The following is a 25,437-nucleotide window of genomic DNA, read 5'->3' as shown; positions in this document are numbered from 1 at the left end:
GTTTCCCTTTTAAGATCGAAACATTTAATCAAAAAACAAAAATTCATTAATTAAATTTTTTTTTGGCTATAACTCTAGAACCAATGAAAATAAGTAAAATAAGTGATATATCTTGAAAATTTCTCAATTACTGGCTTATACTGCAGTTAAGAAAAAGTAAAAAATCCAATTTTTTTGGTTGGACAATTTTGGTTCATTCGATTGCAATCAAAAGGGGAGATGCACAACTAGATGTTAAAACAGTCCTAAATCCAAAATTTTAACATACTACGGCTAATCGTTTTTGAGTTATGCGAGATATGTGTATACATACATACGTACATACAGATTTCTCGCCGAAACTGGTCATAAAACTGGGATGATAAAAATAGATATTTTCGTTGAAATCTGAAACCCGAAATTTTTCGCGACAGAATAATTCCTTAACATCGTACAAGGAAGTAAAAAGATATTACACAGTCCCAGTAAATGTTTTTATGTATTTTTTTGTTACAAGTCTTCAATTTTTACAGGTTATTACACATACGTATACCATTATAATTCGTACATTCAACGACATAACCCCGAAAATGAGATCAAAACCACAATCAAAATGTACAAAAATACAAAACCATGAAAATTTAAAGAAAATAAATGCAAAACTTAAACACTTTTCTTACATTCTATTATCTCTTTAACTTAAATTTTTTTTTACTTTTTAGTTGTTTCTTTGAATTTAGTTTAATATTTTTTACAAAGATCTATGCAGTCTTTTCAGCTTTTAGCGTTTATTGAAAATGAATATTTTTTTACACGGATAAGGTATTATTATAAACCTGCCTACATTTTTATAAAAATTAAATTTAAAACAAACTTATAGAAAAACAAACTGGCTAAATCATAAACAAATTTTACGTTTCTTTTTTAGTTTAATTTTCAGAAAACGTTTTCGACTGCTCTTTAAAATTTCGTGGAAAATAAAAAACTAGTCATTGGTAATACGAGTAATTCATATTTAATTTGGCTAACTCGACTTCAAAAATTTAATTATATAAAAATATTGAAAACATATTTTTGTTTTCATTGAGTTTTTTAATTTTTTTTTAAATGATTTAATTGAAATAAAATTTATTTTTTAAATAATGCTTTTATAATTTTCTTTTACATTTGAAAAATTAACATCGCAATAATAATATTTAATGTTCTACATAATTCAGAATTGTTCTTTATAAAAAAAGGAATATTTTATTTTTATTAATTTTTAATTAATAATCTTAATTTACTACTAACTGACTAAAAAATAACCTAGGATAAACTTTAACTAACGAATAAACTATAAAACGTAAGTCAAATAAAAAGAATGAAAAATTATCGAAGTTCTAAAAAGGTGGTTCCACCTAGAAGTCATTGAAAGTGAAAATGTAAAGCCCATAAGGATTAGGTACGGAGGGGATGGCGTGGCGACCGAAACTGTCACATGGAAGTTGTCTTCCCGTACAGGATGAGGATGTGAAAAGAAAGCACAAATATGTAGAAGAATTGAATATATAGCTGTAATTTCTTATAGATAAATAAATACCGTAAATAAAGCAGTAGCTTTAACATGTTAAAGTAAAGGAAAAATTATTACAATGATTGAGAAGCAAACAAGCAGTTAAAAGGATTTTGAATGGCCAAAAAAGAGATGTAAAGAACAATCTTTAGATGAATACTGCAAAAAATATAATACTTTATACTTGTAAAAAACGTAAATAAAAAATTTGGTTAAAGAAATCTTTATACAAAGAGATTTCCTTGAATTTGTAAAAAACAAATTTTTTTCTAAACACGATATTTTTTTTTAGTATATTCTAACATCTTCATTACCTCAGAAAAAAACAAGTGATACACACACACACGCGCGCACACACACACACAGACAGACAGAAACACTCTCTTTTACTCCATCTTCTTTACATCAAAACCGCTAATTATATTTTACGTAGGGAAACGAGAAAACAAGTCTTTATTAAACTCACCTCTTCTCTTTCATATATATATATATATATATATATATATATATATATATATATATTCATTACGTTAATGCCTTGTGGCATAATTTGAAATCATCAGCAAAAGTGCGGTAGCCGAAGGAGGGGATGAATGAAAAAGATGTTGGTAAGCAAGTAAGAAGCCTCCTTATTCTATCATAAATCACCCGTCTTTGCTTAACAGCAACTTCTCTAATAAGAAATCTTTTACATAGCCTATTTTTTACATTTTTATGGAAAAAATAACAGTTTAGTAGAAATAAAAATTTGATAAATCTTTTACGATTGAAATTAAATAATTTTGTTTTTGAGAAAAGAAAATTAATGGTCTTGAATGAAATTTATAAAAATCTTGAATAACAATGATTATTCAGTCATGTTACTTAACTTCTTTTTACATATCACGTATGTTAATGAAGACTCTACCACTTGCAATCACGAGTTATTAGTAACCTCTCATTTGACTAAAAATAAACTAATTATCTTTTAATGCGGTAAACCTAAAAGATTAAAAATTAAGTAGATTTATCATAACTGATGTCAAAACATTACAACTTATACATTTCTAATAAGAATCTGATTGAATGCTTATTTGAATAAGATTATATTTGTGTGCCGTACACTCTGCGCAAGATTTTTCTTTTGAGATTCTGTGTTTATTTTGGGTGGCTCTTTAATTTCTGAACGAAGAGAACTTTCTTCTGCGACATGTGTTGAAGAAGACTGACACAAAAACGATCAGTAAATGCTGCTTCCATTTGGGTAAAAATCTTCCGAGGGATTATGGGTGGAAAAATTTCCTCTTCCTGAAAAGGTGTTGTTTAAATTTCTCTCCGAATGGAATTGTTTATTTTGTACGTAAATTCCACTGAGAATAGATTATCAATCATTATTTTTCTTTAACTATAATTCTTTCTACCCAGTTTTTGGTTCAGTCAGTGGACATTTGCAATGTTATGATGTCAAAACTCGTAAAGCCAGCATTTATTCTTAATTTCATCTAATGAATCAAGGGTTGAGCTGTTTTTCATAAGATTTGAAAACTTTGTTTCCTGTCCCAAGGCTGAATGTATATAGAATGTATATACAGGGTAAAGCCTGCCATTGTAATTCCTCCTAAGATTAAAATTATTGTCTAGTTATGCGATTGCATTATTTGTAAATAATTAGTTGAGTGCTAAAACAAGATATATGTCAATTTCTTTCCATAATTTTAGTACTGATTTCTACAATTGAAATTAGCGGTATCGCGCCATCTTTTAACAGTACTCATAATTAGCGTGTCATGAAAAATTGTTAATAAGCAGGTTTATACATCTGTTGACTGATTATTTCACGTTGATGATTATTTGTAAAAATTATAAAATTTATTATTTTTTTTATTAAATTTTTTTTTATTTTTATAAAAAATAAAACGTGTCCTGGAAAAATATTTGCAGGTATGCTACAGTAAATGAAAAGTTTTAAACTTTGTATTTTTTAATAAAGGAAAAATTTATAAGAACCGGCAAGTTCTCTCGTTAAGTTTAAATAACTTTCCAATATCAAAACTTTTTATTTTTAATAATGGACGCGGACAGAAAATATATGCAATTTATAAAGAAAGCTTTACCACACGGACAAACCTTAAGGTAATTTTATTATTATATTTCACTTACCATAAGAATATCGAATCATCCTACTATTGAAAAATAAATGACAGGTATAACATAAATATTTTCTTCATAATTTACGGCATGTATTTACAAGAAATAAAATTATGTAATTTTATTTTTTTATAAATATTTATGAAATAGTAAAACCATTTAACCGTTATATGTCCAAAAAGTTCAATTAATGAGGTACTTTAATGATTAGATATCCAGATCACACAATTGGTGTAATTAAACAATAATTATCAGGTTAGACTTCTGCAGTTGTTATTAACGCCGGAATCAAGAAGTGTCGAAAGTGAATTTGAAGGAAGTCATAAAAAGTAAGATAACGGGAAAGGACTACGCAAAGGTGATTTGACGGTTTTGAAGAAGGCTTTAATAATAAACACCAAAGGAGCAAAGGATCTGCCAAAGGTTTCTTCTCACATGCCAATTAGCTTCTTACCGGTCATATCTAAATTATTTGAAAAGCTGTTACTTCGCAGGCTTAGGCCAGTTTTGGAGGATAAGAAGGTAATCCCGGACTACCAATTTGAGTTCAGGTACGGCCACTATCGAACAATCCCATAGAGTATCGAACATAGGTATCGAACAATCCCATAGAGTCGTCAAGGTCATCAGTGGATATCTAAAGGAAAAATTCTGCTCGGCGGCATTCTTAGACATCCAGCAGGCCTTTTGATAAGGTATGGTTGCCTGGCTTGCTCTATAAATTAGAATTAAAACTTCCTCAACGCTACTACCTTGTCTTACGGAATTATCTTGAGAGACGTTTCTCTCAGATAAGATGTAATGACGAAATTCTTTGACGTTAGGTCGGTTGTCCCTCGGGTTTCTGTACTAGGTCCTGTGTTATATTCAATATTCACTGCAAACCTTCCAACCCTGGAAGGTTGCATCGTCATCACATTTGCTGATGATATTGCTATCCTTGGCGTTAACGAATGCCTTGAGGTATCCTCGCGGGAGCTGCAAATGGCATTAGACCTTGTCTGCGCATGGCAGAAAATTGAAGATTAACGTTAATCAGGATAAATCAAAGCATGTTATATTCACCATGAGAAAGGGAGGCTGTCCCACTGTGTACATAGATGCTTTTTTTTATTCGGTTTTTTGCTGGGCGATAAACGCTCCGGCATTTATCATCACCCAAACACGATGTTTTTGCTTTAAAAAAATAAATTTTAAAAATTAAATAAAAACGTCCGGAAAACATGAAGTATAAATACAAAACCTAATAGAATAAAAAATAAAAATAAATAAAAACTTAAAATAGAAAGTCAAAAACAAAATCAAAACAGACGAAAATATTAAAAAAAATGACAAAACAAAAACTTAAACTAAATGTTAAGACACAAAAACATACAACTACTGAAAAAATCTAAAAACACTATTAAAACGTATGTAAAATATTAGCATCCCGTAGAAATAAAAACACCTGGTCCTAAACTTCTTTATTACTGCCCAGGATTTGACGAAAATTCCCGGGCCATTTAAATTTATGACGCAAGGCCGCATAACTGCTGCCGGTGTATTTTCTGTTGACATCAGGTACACGTGAATGGTCCTCCTACGTCCTATCCGCAATCGGCAGAGAACCACTTCCTCTCGGCGAATTTTCCTTGGGAGGAATCCCATGGCAACACAATATATTTGTCATGCCGAAGTTTGTTATCTACCATGGCAACCCAGTCATATGCCACCTCCCGGGAAATACTTGTTTGACATGGTTTATAAAGTCGGACACATTAACACGGGTAGTGAAAGATGACTGACTGGATCCAGCAGAAACTCACCTGTATGTTGCGATGGGTAAACTTGGCGACTGCATTGTAGATTTCCGTGACGATAGGATGCCTGGAATAAAGATTTTCTAAGGCTTGGAGAGCACTACAGGAGTCGCTACAAACAAGGATATAACGGTATGTAGGGTTAATGATATTCAAAGCCTTATTTATAGCGTAGAGATCAGCAATAAAGACACTCGTAATACCAGATAGATCAAACATATAGGTTCGGTCATTAATAATAAACGTGCATCCAACGATATCGCCCTGTTTTGATCCATCCATGTGTACCACTGCGTCCGGGTTTACCTTGGAGAGAATATGGTGAAACATTTACTGAGAGAAAACAGGTGGTGTTGACTCTTTCTTTTATTTCTTGAGGTCAAACATAAAATTTATAATGTTGATTGATCCCACAAACAGAGAATGTGCGGTACCTAGGATCAGCATTCGACCTGGAAGTATCACATGAGGATGAAATTCACGACTATTTGGAGCTTCCGACGGTTCGTGAGGTTGTGAGACAGCGCGGTGTTAAATACCGACAATCATTTAGCGATCAGTCTACTTGCAGCAGGGACGTCCGAAGGTGGAAACGATTCCGTGTGCTTCACTTAGGGGGCTGCTGAATGACAGTTTGCAGTTACTATCGCCAAATCTAGTGATTTATTTTTGTTTATGTCTACAAGTTGTTTTGCTCTTTGTTCGACTAGCTATCGCTTGATTATTTGTTTTTTTTGTTGTTTATTGGCTTTATTTGTTAATATTTTGTTTTTATGGACTATGAAGTGTTGGCAGAAATATTTTTTCTTAATGAACTTAAAGATAACAGCTTTACTGATAACTACGATTATTATTTTGAATTGACTTATTATGGGAGTTCCTTAAGAAACCCCTAACATGTGCTTCTTATCAAACAATTTACTTATGGTTCCACTTAAGGAGCCGAATGTAAATACGGTTAGCATTCTTGTAAAGAACTACCTTTGATTTTAATAAAATTTTAATATATTTTGTTTTGAGTTTAATACGCAAGTTTTTAAAAATGTTTTTAAAAAATAATTTTGAATTTAAAAGCTACGTTATTCATTAGCAGTTGTGAATTATTGGTTGTAGATACTACATACTGATGCAATGTCGAATGTTTCCTGCAATAAACTAGTAAAAATAATAAAAATAAAATAAAATATAACAATCGATATAAAAGACTACATTCTCGAATGGACACACGCACACACACACACACACACACACACACAATCTCCATAGATTATACAATGGGAATTCCCGATGAATTAAAACTTGATTTTTTCTATCTGAACATTTTACAGTAACTTCAATTTTTTATAAGTGAATATGATACGTTTATTATACGTGAAAGAGTAGTACTTAAAAATTCTAGGTATACCTTATTGTTAAAATTATTTTAATCTTTCGTTCACAAACTTACCAATACTTAGAAACCTTCATAAGGTTCTTTTTATTAGAATCATTTGTATGCGTAAAATATTAATCAAGTTAATATTGAAATAATATGATATTAAAATAAATTATTAATTCGTATTATACTCAGTCGGAATTCATGTATTTGAAATTGTAACAAATTTTATTTTTATCTCGATTTTTTTATTTTGATTAATTCTTGCTCATGAATCATTTGAAACAAGAAATCCTAATTAAAAAAAAATCGGATAGTTTTATCTACTTTTGTTTTCCAGGTTTTATTTATTTATTTTTTTTTTACGTTACTTAAATCAGAATGAGTAAGAGTCAAGCAGAGAATAAACACATCCTGGTATTAGCAAAAATAAAAAGTTTCATCTAAAAATTAAGTATATTAGTATCAAATATATATCAAAGAATGAAATTATACGCTTGAAACTCTTCTATTTTTTAACATAGTGCTTCATAGTAATGGTACATTGATAATAGGAAGAGCAGAATGGAAAAAAACTGAGACGACAGAATTGTGTTACACGCAGATATAAAAAATTAGTGGTAAAAAAAATTCGAATAAAGAGATTTTATGATGAATTTGAGAACAAAGATATTTGTCCAGAATCTAGCTAGGAGACGAACTGGAGTGGGGAGTTTTATATTAAGATCCAAGTTTAGTTAATTTGATTTATTTAAGTGTGTAGAAAATAAAAATCGTAGAGATTGATAAAGGTTGGAGTATATAAAACTGTTAATTAAAAGTATATATAAAGTAGTAAATATATTGAGATTAAAGCTTTTAGATAGAGAATAACATTAAACCTGTAATCAACTACAAAAAAAAGAAAAATTAATACTTATTAATAATGTTACTGATAAAAAATGTTGATGATTAATTAATGAGAGGCATGAGGATTTCCGCATCAACAATCAAAATTCGAACAACTCATAGAGTATTTAAAAAGTGTTTTTAAAGAACCTTTAAAAACGAATTTTAGAAATATAGGCTATTTTGTAGGGTCCACGATGAAAAAAAAACTTTATCTACTAACCCTTTGCTTTTTTAACTTCACTTCTCTAAATTTCCACTCTTTGGAAAATCGGTAAGCGTTCTTTTTAGTATGAACAAAAGGTAACGGACGACTCGCTTGTATGTAGACTAATCATTATTTTTGAAAGCCATCTAATCGTATCCTTATACAAACGTAAAATTGAGAAAAAATATTTTTCCAATTTATTTATGTGTTTTTTCAGTTATATTTTCTCATCTGTATCAAAGAATTAAAGGGCCTGTTCAAAATATACGTTCTTAGAACAAATATTAATTTTAAAAAATATTCTTAATTCATGTAATCACTCTTATAAGTGTACAAATCAAACTTTTACATGTTCCTGCTGAAATGAAACTAACCTTTTGTAGTTTAAATTTAACACTAATCAATATTTTTAATTTTACAATTTAAATATGTCATGGTTTAATCTATGACGGAGAAAAGAGTACAATAAAACATAGAGAATGAAAATTAATTTGGTTCTTGGTGCAACTAGTGATAAAATTAAAAATGTTTAAAAATCCACGAATTCGTTTTGAAGAAAAATAAATACTGCAGAACCCTCTGGCGGCTTATAACCGCAAAACTAATCTAAGAACCTGCTATGAAGTGATACCTATGTAATACAAACAACCTCATCGAAATCGGTCCAATAGTTTTTGTGGAAAATGGTAACACACACACACACACACACATACAATACACACACAATCTCTTACCCCAAACGCATATACCGTCTCCGTTTCGTTGTAGTTAATAAAAAATAATTATTACAGTAAATAAATTAAAAACTTTTTTCTTGCGCAGTGAAAAAAATGAGAAAATTAAAACATAATTTTTTTTTTAAATATATTTTCTGTTTACTAAAAAATTAAATTATTATAACCGTAATTTAATGAAATAATTAAAGAAAAAAGAATTACATTATCTAAAGATAGAATCTTAGCTAAAATAGGTACTATGTTTAAAATTATTTATTCAAACATTTATGTTGAAAATATTGCTTTAGTAAATTATCTTGTGGTAAACTCGTCGTCACAAATCACTTGTTTAAAAGTTTATTTTCAAAGTCGACAGTTATGAGGTTGAAATTCTAGTAAAGGTTAGTTACCTTTAAACGGATCTGAATATTAGAAAGTGGATACCGGTGTACTTTGATAGTTGGGGTTCAACTGACCACAGTCTCAGGAATGGTTGGCCTTAAGTCTGTACAAGACTAAACCTCATTATGTGTTATACATATCATCCTCATCTCATTGGACCATGAGGGGGAGTTCTTATTGTTCACTAGATGAATCAGGGCTAGGAGCGGAAGCGGTGTGGTTACCGGAAGCGTCACAAGGCAGGTGTCTTCCCCTACGAGGTTGGGATGTTCACTAGGTGAACAGATGGCAATGTATCATAAGGAATAAATAATTTTGAATTTGTTAATTTTAAGATATTTATTTAATAGATAGTATCTATTGGTAAGTAGATAAAAAATTTACGAAAATAAACGTCAACGTTCAAACTTGCCGCATCATAATGAACCACGCTTCTAACATGCCCCGATCAAATTTTGTTGTTCTTAAATTGAGCGTACTGAAGGACGCTCAACTAATCTTCATCAAGTTTTTCACATGCAAAATTTCGAATACATTACAACAGCATATCTAAATTTCAATGAAATTGATCAAGTAGGTTTGGAAATTTTCGAACCACAAAACGGTTAGCCTTAGGATAAGCGTAACTAAAGTATGACTCAACCACGCACTATTACAATATAAATAAATTTCAATGAAATTGATTTAGTAATTTTGGAGATTTTCAAGCGATAGAATTTTATACCCAGGTTTATATATATATATATATATTATAGAATTATAATTATTAGAAAATTTTCTAATGCAATTCATTAGGTCAACACAACCACCAAACAAACAAAATAACAAAAACAAAATCAGAAAACCTCGACGTTTCATCCAAGATGTAGGACTTTATCAAGATAAAACCACAAATGACAAAAAACAACATCAGCAAACACTTATAAACCCCCCCTCCACCAAATCTAATAAAAAAACCCTACTACCAAAAATGTTATGATTTACATGGATACTCACACCACCATTTCAATGATAACATTAAGTTACAACCCAAACAAAAAAATACTAATCCTAAACACTCAAAAAGAAAACTAAAACCAACAAGTAACCAAAAATACACAACCGATTATTAAGTATTAATTTAAAACACATTAGCATATACAATACTTAACTCAGATATGTCCGTTCTATTATTTATAGAATTTATATCCTTTTTAATGTGGATCATCTCCAATATATTTCGTTTTACGAAATTAGATTCCCTTTCTTAAATTTTTACTTCATCAAAATCAAATTGATGTTTTTTGGCTTTTTCATACTTATTCAATGCAGTAATTTCATTTTTTCTATATTTATATGCCTCAATTATTTTTTTTAAATACTGGGATATTTGTCTTGTATAACATGCTGAACAACCACTACACGGTATATTGTACACAACATTAGACTGATTTTGCTTCTTTGTTGGGGCCTTTAATTTTAGAAAAATGTTACCAGTCGTATTCTACATATTATGAGCCATCATCAGTCTATTTTTAAATACTTTTTGAATATTTTAAGACAAATCAGGAACATATGGAATCGCCAAATATTCTTTTTCATATTCTCTTTTTTTTATAAGAAAACGTATTGTAAAGTCTATGAATTCTAGACTTCACAATTTTATCAATAAAACTTTTGGGATAGTTATTTTCCAAAAGCAACTCTCTAACTTTTTAAATTATTATCGGTCTTTCTTTAGGATCCATAAAATACAAAGGCCTATCTACCAAACCAACTACTACAGTCCTTTTATGAATAATCGGCTGGTCAGACAAATAATTCAAATACCTTACAGAATCCGTTGGCTTATTATAACAAACAGTTTAATTATGCCATGACAATGCCTTACAGTCATATCCAAAAAATTTAGTTCATTATTTTTTTCCTTTTCTATTGTAAATTGATTGGATTTATTAAATTTATTATACTCATCAAAAACATATTCAGTTTTCTCTTCAGGCAAACACAAAAAAAAGTATTTGTATTAGTTTTTTAGGATTAGTATTTTTTATTTGGGTTGTAACTTAATGTTATCATTGGAATGGTGGTGGGAGTATCTATGAAAATGATGGCATTTTTAGTAGTGGGGGGGGGGGGTAATTTTTATTAAATTAGATGATGGGGGGTTTATACGTGTTTACTGGTGTTGTTTTTTTTGTCATTTGTAGTTTGTCTTGATAAAGTTCTACATCTTGGACGAAACGTCAACGTTTTTTGCTTTTGTTTTTGTTATTTTGTTTGTTTGGTTGTTGTGTTGACCTAATCAATTGCGTTAGAAAATTTTCTATTAATTCGGATAATTTTCTAACTTATTTAGTTTTTTTTATATTTGTCTAACCAAATAATAGATTTTAGTTATTATTATTATTATTATATATATATATATATATATATAGAAAACATAATAAAAAAAAGCTGTTAATCTGTGTGGTATAAATATTTAAAAATAATTCTATAATATCAATGGTTGACTTGCATTTAAATATAGTAAGTATATTAAGTAGTTTTAAGCCAAGCTGAATACAGACTTAAATCAGCATATGATTAAAAAGTTGCCCATAATTGTATTTAGTTTAAAACTGAATTAAGAATTTAATTTAATTTATTTTATTTAATCTAAAAGTTATTTAAGATTATATATAACCTGTAGACGTTTCTTAATATTAAATTTCTTTATTTAATTTGAAATTGTTTCCAACTAAAATTAAAATAATTATTTAAAAGAAGGTTCACAATATACCCTAACAGAAACATTGTAGATTTAATTTTGTAAAAACATGATGCACTGCGTAACATTTTAAATAAAGACAATACTTATACTATTGCTCTGAACATTATGAAAAAAATTATAATTCAAGGAAAATTTACTTACCAAGATCATGTACTTTGCACGGTAGCAAAACGGTGTCTCCAACTATTGCACGTACATTACGTCCAATGCCTTCGAAAGTGGGAGCTTTACCGCCTTCAGCTGCAACATATACAATTCTATGATCAGTATATTCACTGTATTAATATTTCATGTATTTGGTGTTGTATGCTCACAAATATGTATGTGCATTGAAATATTTTCTTTTGTTGTAAACTGCATATTAAAACTATATTTATAAGCTGTCTATAAACTTAAATCTGTACTTAATAAAAATAATAAAGTTAGTTAATTTATCTACACAAATCGTTAATTTAAAAATATTTATTTAAAAAAAAAAATATATATATATATATTACGGTATTAAAAAACACAAGAGTTTTTTAAAAACGTAAGCGAAGAGTAGAATAAATCTTTTACGCTATAATATTACGAAATTTATAACTTGATAAATTAATTTACCTCATTATTGTAAATTAGAAATTAAGTTAATATTTTTATTTTTGTAGAGGATAAACATTCTCTAAAATGCATAAAAAAATACTTTATAAAGTTTGGGAAAAATTAAAATTTGAAACAAATCGACGTGTCAAGTTTTAAAGATCCTAGTACAATTTTTAGAAAATAAAATTTTGGTAAATAAATACAGTTCTACATTAGTAAGTAGGAATACTGTTAAACAATTAGGCAATGGCGGTTCGCTATAGGCACTCTGAAACTGCAGCAGCCCCTATTTCCACACGATATTATCGATAAAATTTAATATAATGAGTCCTTTTTTCTTTAATTCTTTCTTTATACTTCTAAAATATATAATCCTTAAGCTTAATGTCAGTAGCCATCCCCCAGTTTATGAAAAAAGGTACAAAGATCTTTTATGGAACTGTGCGCTTCACAGTTCCAGCGGCTTGGTGTTTGGTTGTTGTGCGCATGTTCACATAGGAAGATGCACGTGTGGCTGAGAGAGACCACTGTCGCTTCCGCAGTGCCGACCCTGGTATGCTGGTGGAAGGTAGTTTTTCTTTTACTCCTCTTGTGTTGTGCTTAAAAACCGTGTACCATATCCTTGAATGCGATTAAGTGTAGAATTAAGATTATTATCCTAAATCCAGCTATTCTATTTGATTAATTTTTTCGGTTCTTTTATTTTACAGAAAACTTTAACTATGGCCTTGAAAAGGCCCAGAAAAGAATTTTCTGGAACAGCACTCCCACTAATGTTAGCTACGAGCCACCACTGTAATTAGGTAAGCTCAGGTCGGTTATAACTTAAGCCCAGACTCACATGCTTCTGTATTTGAATGCACCTCTATATAGAAAGTATAATTTCTATATATTCTTTGTAAATATCTGGTCTCTCTCTCTCTCTCTCTCTGCCTATATATATATATATATATATATATATATATATATATATATCTTATTATTATTAGATTCTTCTGTTAGTGTGTATGGTGTTTGTTTTTACAATTATTATTTTGAGATTATATATATATATATATACTAACCAGCCGAGTTAGTCTAGTTGTTAAACTGGTCATCGCAAAATCAACTGATTTTCGAAATCGAGTGTTCTAAGGTTCGAGTCCTTGTAAAGGCATTTTCTTTTATTTGGATCTGAATGCTCGACTGTGGATACTGGTCTTCTTTGGTGGTTGGATTTCTATTAATTACATGTTTCGGAAGTGGTCGACCTGAGTCTGTTCCAGACTACATATTTACCTGTAAGTTTACACTTACATTGCTCTACATCTGCAGCTACGTCAGGCCTGGGAAGCTGGTAGCGGTAATTGAATTTTCCTATACACATACAGCCAGACCCGGGAGTAGCTGGAAAATTGGTTGGAGAAAACAAACAATATATATATATATATATATATATATAGATTTATGTTTGTGGGTATCGTTTCTAAAGCAAAACTGATTTAATTTGCTACATTTGTCAATAAACAACATAAGTAAATTTATTTATAATTTGTTAATATGTGTATTATAATGATTTATAAGGAATACAGCTGCCGAGATAAGGAAACACGAAAAATATAAAGATTACTTCATTTGTCGGGTACAAATCCATTTGGCTGAACTATGAGAAGTTTTTCATTGAGCGTCTCTTAAATTTTATAAAATCTGTAACAAACGGTAATTTACAGATTTAACAACAAGAAATGCCTTTGAAATACAGCCAACAGAGCAAATAACCTAATAATTATAATCTTGTCAGTCAATTTTCTTTATAACTGACATGCTTTTATTATTACTATAAATTATTTCTTCTTAAAATAAAATATACATCGTATTTTCAGCGTAGAATATGGATAAATATTGAAAACAAAAAGTTAATTATTAGGATTGTATTTCAACCCCACCATTAAAATTAATAGTAAAGACATATCTAACTAAAAAATTTATTCTAAGCGCATAATCTACAGAATACTAATTGAATTATCGAATAAATTATTGCACCATTAAATTAAAAGATGTACATGGAGTAATTTCCGGAATTTCCTTTTTAATTATTAAATTACAACAATAAATTATTATTTTTTTATAAAATACAAAACATACTGGGCGAAAAATATATGTAGTCAAACAAAAAAAAAAAAGAAAAAAATTCTCATTTTTAGTAATAACATTTAATTTAGCAAGTACTTTTTGTACGTAACGATATTTTCGAAACCTATAAAGTTATCTTTGCATGAAATTTGTTTGATATCTCTGCTAATGTGTTTCCAACAAGTTTGGTTTTTCGATTTTAAAAAATAATGGTGCACAAATTAGATATTAAATTTGTTTTAATTTTTACGTACCTACCGTGACTCATACAAATGAGATTTTTATTGATAATCATTTCTCAAACATCGGTAAGGCCTATTTTTATGAAACATGCTAGAATTACGGTTCACAAAAAAAAGAATTGCGGAACAAACATATAACAAAATGTTGATTACCTTACTCCTGGCTTAATCATAAAGTTTGGAAAAAGTAAATTAAAATCTATTTAAGAACAGTTAATTTTTATTTCAAATTGTAAAGTGAATTCATTTAAAAAAAAAAGTATATTATTTCTAGGAAAAGTTAGATTTTGCCTTAGTTTGTAACAAAAGTTTTTTTCATAAAATCTTTTTAATTTACATATTAAAAATTAATTAAAAAAATATTTTGTTTTTACCGAATATTAAAATTGTATGTAAATTGAAAAAAAGAGGGTCACGTGAATTTAAATCTGTTTTAAAACTGGAATAGAAATACAAGAGAAGTGGGAATAGTAATCGATTTCATGTATATAACAATCACCAGGTTTTTACTGTGGAAACTTTTTTACGGGTTAATAGAATGAAGGGGAGGGGGAAAACGGTGCGAAAAAGTGAAAAGGTTGTATAAGAGCAGGGAGGGTCGTTTAATCTACTCGCATTGAAGTATTTTTAATTATAATATAAAAAGGAAAAAAGAAAAATGGACTGTAAGAGGGACATAACTTGTTTTTGAGAGCTTGAGGATTACAGAAAGAGATCACTCTCAAAATTAAATCAGTGATATTTCTAAATTTAAATGAGGGATAGGGTGTCGAATAAAATACAATAATAATAGGAATAAAACACAATAAGTGAATCATTTTTTTAAGTATTTTACTGCCCATGACTAAAATTAAATCGCTGATAAATTCATAGTATTGCAGAATTTTTTTAACTTAACTGTTGAAATAAATTAAAATGTCATCATTTTTTAAGACTATGCGGCAGCTAAAATCATAAATGTTTTAAAAAAACAGTTGACAGTGACGTTCGTAAAGAATGTAAAATTTAAGGATCATTTCTGTAGAGATGTAGCCAACCTAATTAATTCTTTATTTCATTATTATTAATAAAAAAAGATATTAATAAAATAAAATTTAAATCTGAAATATTAAAAGAATTCGATTTGACGAATAAAGCAGATATATTATTAGAAATAAACGTAGCTTATATAGATATTTCATTAAAAAATTTAACTTTAATTTTTTATACGAAATATCTAATTGTTTCTTTATAAAAACTGAAGTAAGACAAGGTGACAGATTTTCACCAGTGCTTTTTAACTGTATCTTAGAATAATTTATTCACAATTGGGGAAAAAATATGAATAACAAAACAATATTTCCTTCCAAACTGACTTAGAAAGATGCCATAGGGTTGCTGACTGTCTCGTATTTGTCGATGATTTGGTTATCTTGTCGAATAATCAAAAAATAGCAACAAAACTAATAAATATATTACAAGAAGTATCATAAAGAATAATCAAATAGAACAAATATCGTTTGAAAAAAACACAAACATAAAACACTCCCAACTTGTTTAATAATCAGTTACAGAAAAATAGAAAACGTAAAAAGTCTAAATATCTGGGAAATTAGAGAATAGAAAAATAAAAAATAATAATAGCCCTAAGAAATCGGAAGAACAAAATGGATTTGTCCTATCGTCTAATATGTCACTTTAAATTAAAAATTAAGGCATTTAAATACGGTGATTCGTCCAGAAGCGATATTCGTTGCAGAATGTTTACCAATGATTAATACGGGCCTTTTAAAAGAAACCTAAAAGAAAGAAAGGAGATTTTTAAACAAAATATTTGATACTGTTAAGGACAATACATTTAATTTACATCAACTTCCAGTCAAAAAAATCCAATATCAGAAATACTGCTTGAAAGGAGATTGGTTACATTTAAAATTTGAAGGATGATTAATGATAAAAATCCTCAAGAAAATCACGCTCTTTTCTTTAGAACGAAAGACTTAAAGCGTGTATTGCGATGAGTTACGAAAAAACTTAAATAAAGCAGGAATAGAAACTTCGTACTTAACAAAATCGGGAATTAATCAAGAAAAATTTGTAGAAAACTACTGCCAATTATCTCAACTGATTACTTTAGTAAGCAAACAGAAAAAGCACCGAATATTAATTCAAGAAAGCAATATCTGCAAGAGTGGTTAGAGAAACATAGAATGCCTTTAAAATCTGGATTTAAACGAGCGGTATTGCTTGAAATCTTAAAATATCACGAACCCGAACATATTAAATAAATAACCAACACAACAGTTACTGAAAATAGCCACCAAGAAATAAAATTACTAACATGTCCCAGTATAAGCGATAGAACTAATTTGTGGTCGGAATAACCATTACGTAGTCGCCAATAAGTAAACTTTTAACCTAATTATATTATAAAAACTACTCAGAGAAGCACTGACGTTTAATAACAGAAAATATAGAAAATAACGGAACTATACAATAACGTACAATTGTAATACATTTCATTAACAGAACTGACTAAATTCAAAAGATCGATTAAAAATATTATTGATGAAGCATGCAAGATAGAGGGACTTTGTGAAGACCATTTTAAAATATCTTGTTGCAAGTACTGATAATGTAACTGGAAAAGTTAATAGTAATTAGCTTTTGGTAATTAATGGTAATCAGCTGGTAATGCTAATTGAAGCAGGTAAGATAGAGGGACTTTGTGAAAACAATTTTAAAAGTTTTATTGCAAGTACCGGTAATGAGGAAGGGATGATAATGAACAGTTTAATACATTTACTTATGATGGTGAATGTTTGGAAGGCGTATATGTGCTTTTTACTTCTTTGTACGAAGTAATGGAAGTATTATGATTGCGAAAAGTTTCGGCTTGCAGATTTCGCCAGAAATATCCATTTTGACCATCTCTGAATCCATTTTGGCTAGTTTCGGCGTGACGTATATACGTACGTATGTATCTTGCTTGCATAACTCAAAAACGTTTAGCTATAAGATGTTGAAATTTTGGATTTAGGACTGTTAAAACATCTAGTTGGTGCACTTCCCTTTTTGATTGCAATCGACTGAACCAAAAGTATCAAAAAAAGCCCATATCCAAAAAAAATTGGATTTTAGACTTTTTCTTAACTGTAGTAATAAGCCCTCACTGAGAGGTTTTCAACGATAACAAGTAGTGGTACTTATTATCATTGGTTCCAGAGTTACAGCCAAATCAATTTTTAATTAATGAAATATTTGGATTTTACAAGGGGAAAGCACATCGGTTCAAATCCGACTTTTCTTATTCCAGTTCAAATCTCCTCTTTTCTTATTATTTTTTTTTTTTAAATTTAAATACATTGATTTAATAATAAATGTAAAAAATTAACTGTAAAAATATATTTATTATATTATAATATAGTTATATAATAGATTTATATTTATTAATAACTGTAAAAAAAAATTACAATAAATATAATTCAATAATAACAATAAAAAGTATCAGAAGTTATTAAAGAGAAAAATTTTATGTACTTTCCATTTAAAAAAAAATGTGTATATGTAATTTAATAGACGCAAGGAAGTCATGTGGTGTCTAGATCATAGTTTTTAACTAAAATGTAAATTAATTTTAAAATAGTTATAAAATGCTAGAAAATTGAAAAATGTATTTTATTGCGATACTGTGATAAAGTATTAACGTGTTTAAAAGTGTATAAAAATATCTCGTTTCAAGAAGTAACAACTTCAAGAAGTAAATAACTGTAAGGATTGTTGCACGATGATGTTTTGATCGATTTTCTGTAGTAGGGTGTAGTTTACAGAGGAATGCACTTTATATACATTGAGGAATGTACGTTATTATTATTGTAGTGCCCTATACGAGGGTAAATTATCTTCATTATTATCTAAGGGCATTGAACATTTTAAATGAACAATCTCCAAATCGCTGGATAGGTCGTAGAGGAGCCGTACAACGGCCTGCCAGGTTCTCAGACCTGTCTTATCTGGATTACTTTTTTCGGGTATCTGAAACGTTAATGTTCACAAAACAAAACCTGCAGATATTGACGAATTGAAAAGAAGAATAATTGACGAATCTGCTTGTGTACTACCAGACATGGTACAACAAGCTATAAACGGATATTACTTGAGCTGTACAGGGGAAGCATTTTGAACATTTATTGTAGAATGTTATCCTTTCAAAATATATTTCATTAGTAATTTACAACCGAAAACATTTATTTAAAATTTTAAAATAAATTTTGTAAAATTTATAGTAAATATCAGTTGATATAGCCGTTTAATTTGTTGTAGTGTTGTTAATTACCAATATTATACAACTGTTTAAAGTTCGTTATTGTATGCATGATAAATGTAAAATGTATTAAAATTGTTCATCCAGCGCGTTTTACATCCTTTTATTGTTAACACGATTTTTCCGTCATTGTAACTTTGAATGCGTATAACTCGATAACAGGATATTAACAGAAAAATGGGTTTCACTATTGGTTTTCTGGTAAAATTTTAAATCGAAATCATGTGTCATATGACTTTCCTCTTTAAAAAAATTGGTCCACTTTCCTCTTTAAAAAGTTTGATTCAAAATGGCGGACAAAAATTAAAACCCATCATAATGCAGATTTTTTTAACTGTGTTGAACCCCATTTCTTTCTGCCTCCAAATACCTCTCAGATATGCAACATAAAGCTGTTTCCATAATTAAATATCACCCGGTTTATTTACGTTTTCTGTATAAGATATGTATACATATACAGCTCTGTGAAATTTCAATGGAAACCCCTTTCTACAAGTCATGTCTTTTTTGTGTTCTAATCTACTTATGATTCCGATAAAATGGAACCAATTTTTAAATTTTAATTTCACTACGTCAAAAAAATATATGAAAATATGCTATCATGAATTACTTGAAAACTATAAATCTTTATATATAAAAATGTTAAGTTCGTTTGTGTACCTTCAAAAACTCCAAATGTTCTGCACCGATTGAGTTCAAATTTTAGCACGATATATAACCCGCATCAAAGATTGTTTTTATCTATTTTTCGCATCAGTCACATACCCGCGACTGCAAGAAAACAGTTTTTTTAACGGTCAGCTGTGTACCAGTGACCGCGCCATATGCCAGAAGCGAGGGGAACACTCGCCATACTAGCTAACAACAACCGCAGTCACATGTGAAACAATACCTATTCCCAATTACGTAATAAACAATTACGTTGTTTATTAACAAAAAAAAAAAAAGAAAAGAAAACGTATCCACTTGCATCTATTCACTTTAATCGAGGTACTTTTGTGTGATCGTGTCGTGATTGAACTGCGCCGTTCACCAAATTGTAAGTAGAGGTTATGTTTCATATGAGAGATGGTCAGAAAAAATATTAATTTTTTAAAATTATTATTTAACTATTTTATTTAACTAATATTTTACTTATTTATTTAAATTCATGTATTTAGGTAATATTATTAATTTTTAGCCACTTTTCAATACTGTCTGTCCTGTGTCTCATTGTTGTCGAGCTGCAGATATGAGAACCATGAGAGATAGGTGAAAAAAGTTTAAATAAATTTTTTGGCCTTTTCAAAATGAAAATTTTTCGTTATTAAACTTTTTGTCCTTTCTGTCATGGTTTTTAACCAAGAGGTGTGAAAGTCATAAGAGGTTATAATCTTATCCCTTCCTTCTATTCCAGTGAAAACCGAACTAATGCCTCGCAGAAAATCGAATTTGGGCCGTCGCACTCGCCACACAGAAAGATCAAGAAGACGGCTTTCGAATATGACTGAGGAAGAGCGGGCATCCGTACGAGAGAGGAACAGACTAAGGACCATCCAAATACGTAACGTGAAACGAGAAGCCAGGCTTGAGGATGCACGATTGCGAGCACGTCAATCGCGTTCTGCAGCAACAGATTTGGTTCGTTCTCAACGGAATGAACCGCGACAGGGTGAGGATAGCTGAAACACGAACCCAAAGAACAGCTGATCTGAATCTACAATACAATCGTCTTGCGTTCCGGTACAACCCAGCTGTTGATTATAGTTCAAGTCGGCATGTTGTCATTGGCCAGATGAGTCATGTCTGTACCTACTGCCAGGCTCTAAAGTTTAATAATGAAACGAAAGGGATGTGTTGCGCTGGCGGAAAAATCAAATTGCCTCAACTTGATGCACCACCAGAGCCATTGAAAACTCTACTTGCTGGATCTACCGCTGAATCGAAGCATTTCCTATCGAACATCAGAAAATATAACTCTTGCTTCTAAATGACGTCATTTGGTGCGGAAATCGTGACTACTCAATTCATGCCAACTTTTAAAATCAAAGGACTAATATATCACAAAGCTGGCTCCCTGCTCCCGTTCCCAGATAGTGACCATAAATTCCTTCAAATGTACTTCATTGGTGATGATAGAGATGAAGTCAATGCACGTTGTGGAATACATACCTTGCTAAGAAGATCCATTATTTCGCAGCTACAGATGCTCCTTCACGAAAGGAACAATTTGGTGCGTTTGTTCAAAACGGCAATTGATATGATGCCATCAGATACCCGCAAGATTGTCATTCACGCCAAAACGCCCGCTGGAGAACATGTCCGGAGATATAATGTTCCAACTATAGACGAAGTAGCAATTGGCATAGTCGGAGATCAGTTCCAACCTAGAGATATTGTTCTCCATCGAAGAAACGATCAATTCATAAACGTCGCAGAAACTCACCGTTGTTACGATACTTTACAATATCCAGTTATCTTTTGAAATAGTGCCGATGGATATCATTTCAATGTGAAAATGATAAATCCAGTAAATGGTGCAGAAATCAATAAAAAGTGCAGCTCAATGAACTTTTACGCATACCGCTTAATGATTCGGAGGAACGAGGACAATCATATTTTGAAATGCCGTCAGTTGTTTCACCAGTATATTGTGGATATTTATACAAAAATTGAAACGGAACGTTTGCTATTCCTCCGAGTTACAACATTGGTGATCTTCAGTCATATGTCCAAACAAACATTCTCAAATTAACGCGTGAACAGAAAGGCATTTATGATCGCATAATGCAAATGATAAATGACGGAGTTGGGGAGACCTTCTTCTTGGATGCGCCAGGAGGAACTGGGAAAACATTCCTCATTAGATTGATTCTAGCAACGGTTCGATCAAATAATGATATAGCCTCCTTAGCACTTGTTTCGTCTGGAATAGCTGCAACATTGTTACCAGGTGGAAGGACTACGCATTCAGCTCTGAAGTTACCATTAAACATGCAAATCATGGAGACTCCCACGTGCAATATTTCCAAAGCATCCGGTATGGGAAACGTATTACAAAAATGTAAACTCATTGTTTGGGATGAATGCACGATGGCATATAAAAAATCGCTTGAAGCTCTTGATCGATCGTTACGAGATTTGCGTGGAAACGTTCAAACATTCGGGAATGCTTTGATATTGCTCGCAGGAGATTTTAGGCAAACATTGCCTGTAAGTTCTCGATCGACACCAGCAGACGAAATAAATGCTTGCCTGAAATATTCAACACTATGGCAACACGTACGTACATTGCAGTTGACTACGAATATGCGTGTCCAGTTGCAGAATGATCCATCAGCTGAGGTATTCTAACGACAGTTACTGGACACTGGAAACGGACAGCTGCCAGTCGATGAGACGTTTAGACGAATTCATTTCAGACGAAAATAGGTGTGCCAATTATCCTGTTGCGGAATATTAATCAGCCAAAACTCTGCAACGGCACGCGACTTGCAGTTAAGAAATTGATGAATAACGTAGTGGAAGCAACGATTTTAACGGGGCCTTTCAAAGGTGAAGGTGTCCTCATTCCTCGAATACCCATGATCCCGACCGATACACCATTTCAATTTAAAAGATTGCAATTCCCAAATCGATTGTCATTTGCAATCACAATCAATAAAGCTCAAGGTCAATCTTTAGAATTGTGTGGTTTAGACACATGGACAACTGTATGTTGCGTGTTCCCGAGTCGGCAAACCAGATAGCCTTTATATCTACGCAGACAGTAGAAAAACAAAAAAAATATTGTATATCCACAAGTATTGCAAAATTAAACTTCTATGAAACGTATGCTTTGTTTTGTTTCTTATTTCTCATCCATGCAACCACAATGTGCCACAGCGAAGCATGGCAGGGTACATCTAGTAGTATAATAAAAATATTACCTTTGAGTTTAATTACAAATTTATTATTACTATTTTTTTCTTTAAGAAATTTTAATTGCAACTTTGATTCTGACATATTACATTTTTTTTTTATGTGTGATATACTCGTAGCTATTGAATGTATTCAGTTGGAAGTATGCAGCGCTCTAGTATAAACAAAGAAAGTTAAATTTATTATCTTTTTAGAACAAATTTGTGTTAAAACATTACGCTTATTTTTTATTGCAGAACTTATATTCTTGTTAATTAAATGTTCTAGCATATCACACTTTTAAACATTATTTATTTAAACAGTCAGGTTTACTGTTCATTATTAATGTTTTCTTTTAATTACATCAAAATAATTTTAATTCTTACTAACTATGACTAACTATTATAAATAACTATTCTAACTATTATAAATATGACTAACATGTTTTTCCCCGTTTAAAAAAAAATGGCACTTTAGGCTATTTCGTAGACGGCCAAATATTTCACTATATTCTATTTCTTTTCAGGTATCTAATGTTTTTTTTATTTTTAAAAACGGTAAAAATTAAGTCTGAATTAAAATCTTAAGACTGAATTTAAAGATTTTTAGGTTTTCAAAAAGGCTTAACTTATAGTTTTATAAAAGAAAATATAGATTTTTCATTAATACTGATGATAAACATTTTTGGATCAATTTATATGAGAAAATTCACTTTTTTATTATATCTCGATGTGTTTGTCGATATTTTATTCACTTACTGAATATAAAACATATAGTTCGCTAAATATAATTTTAATAATTCAGTTGATAAAAAATTATTTTTTAAATAGTTTATTTCCGTTATTTTTTCATTTTTAAAATTAAAGATTTTTAATATCCTAAAAATGTAGAATTAAAACTTTTAAAAAAGTAGGATGAAAACCTTTTCGATGAACACTATTTTTTTTAAATTTCAAAATAGTTTGTTAAATATTGAATACACAAATACACAAACTACACAATAGTTTTAAATTCAGACATTTTTTATTTCAGTTCTCAATATATATATAAAAAATAGACAGTTATTAATAATTTTTTTTTCATAAATAACAAGTAATTAATAAAAAAAATAATAAGTAATCTATAAAATCTGTAGGTTATACATATATATCAAACGTTCTAGATAATATAGCATTGCTTTTAAAGAGAACCATCGCAAGTCTATCGTCGAAATGAACAACGAACAATCGATTACCCCTATTGAATTTCAATAGACGTTAAAACACATAACAAACAATAGAGAGCAAACCTGCCTACTTTCCTGCTCTCTATCGCACTAGCGCACTTCACGTGTTGTTAAAGGCTGAAAAAGAATAAAGGAACTTTGACAAATGATTTGAAGTCAAAAGGTTTTATCGTTAAACATAAAAAAGCCGATGAAAAGATGGGGGTACAGTACAACTGAATGTGTGAACTTAAAGCTAATTCAACAGTTAATGTGATTATAAACCTGAATGATGTAAGTTTATTTGTATTACCACTTAAATGTTTTATTATTTTATACACACATATTAAAAAAAAGAAAAAACTATATTCTTAAAAGTTAAAATATTTTGAAATAAGTTTTACAATTACTGTTTTTTGCCAATATTTTTAAAATTACTTCTCAGGTATGTTTATATCACAAATAAAATCTATCTTACAAAAAAATTTTTCGACGTATGAATTTTGAAATCTTATAAAAATGATTTCAAATTGTGTTGAGTACACAGTGTGTATAGATAGAGTGAATAGATATAATATTAGGATTCCAAACTAATATGGAATATAATTTTTGTTCTCGTCAAATCTTTTCTCCTAAAATCGGAAGTTATATCCAATTTTATTCATCCAATTACTTTGTCATATTATGTCCAATTACTGTGTCTTTGTAATAGAAAGTTAATATTAATTTCAGTTATTATTAAAATTAATATAACCTACCACTACACCCCCCATAATCCGACCGCTCCAATTTTTCGAAAATTTGAGGTTTTATCATCAACGACCCCTCCCCAAAAAAATAAACATCCTACAGACCCCCAGACCCAGTTTTTTCGTATTTCAACGAAAAAAATGTGCTAATGTCAAATAACCCCACACTTTAGGTCATTCATCACGCATACGAAAAAACTGACAAACACATCAAGTTTTTAATTTGAGGCTATGACTTTTCACGTAATCTTACATATCACTATCAAAGCTTGTAGTCAAATTCATTCTGAAATGCCGTCCTACAATTATTTTTAACTTCTAGTGCATTTAATTTAAGTGGTGTTTTAAAATTTTATTTACATATTTTTTTATTATCGTTCTATAAACAAATACAATAAGTGCAAAATTGAGTTTAAAAAACAATTTACAAAAATAAATAATTATAATATTTATATACAATGTTATCATACAAAATCATATATTTTATTACTAATTTAATTATCCAATTCTTATACAATTTTTTTATTCACATATACCAGTAATCTTAGTGTTCGAAATATAATGTTAA

The 25,437-nt window shown here is 29.9% G+C and overlaps 1 protein-coding gene across 1 annotated transcript in view; it reads right to left on the bottom strand.

Moving 5' to 3' along the window:
* Positions 1 to 25,437, bottom strand: part of LOC142324522 (protein amalgam-like) — a 423,072-nt gene that overhangs the window by 278,482 nt on the left and 119,153 nt on the right. The window contains exon 2 of the mRNA XM_075365350.1: positions 11,940 to 12,038. Coding sequence (XP_075221465.1) covers positions 11,940 to 12,038 — 99 coding nt within the window. The remainder of the gene's footprint in view (positions 1 to 11,939; positions 12,039 to 25,437) is intronic.

Source organism: Lycorma delicatula, chromosome 5 (genome assembly GCF_047948215.1).
Source record: "Lycorma delicatula isolate Av1 chromosome 5, ASM4794821v1, whole genome shotgun sequence".
Classification (NCBI taxonomy): Eukaryota; Metazoa; Arthropoda; class Insecta; order Hemiptera; family Fulgoridae; genus Lycorma; species Lycorma delicatula.
The sequence above is the reverse complement of the archived record's forward strand: the minus strand, read 5'-3'. Positions and strand labels throughout refer to the sequence as shown.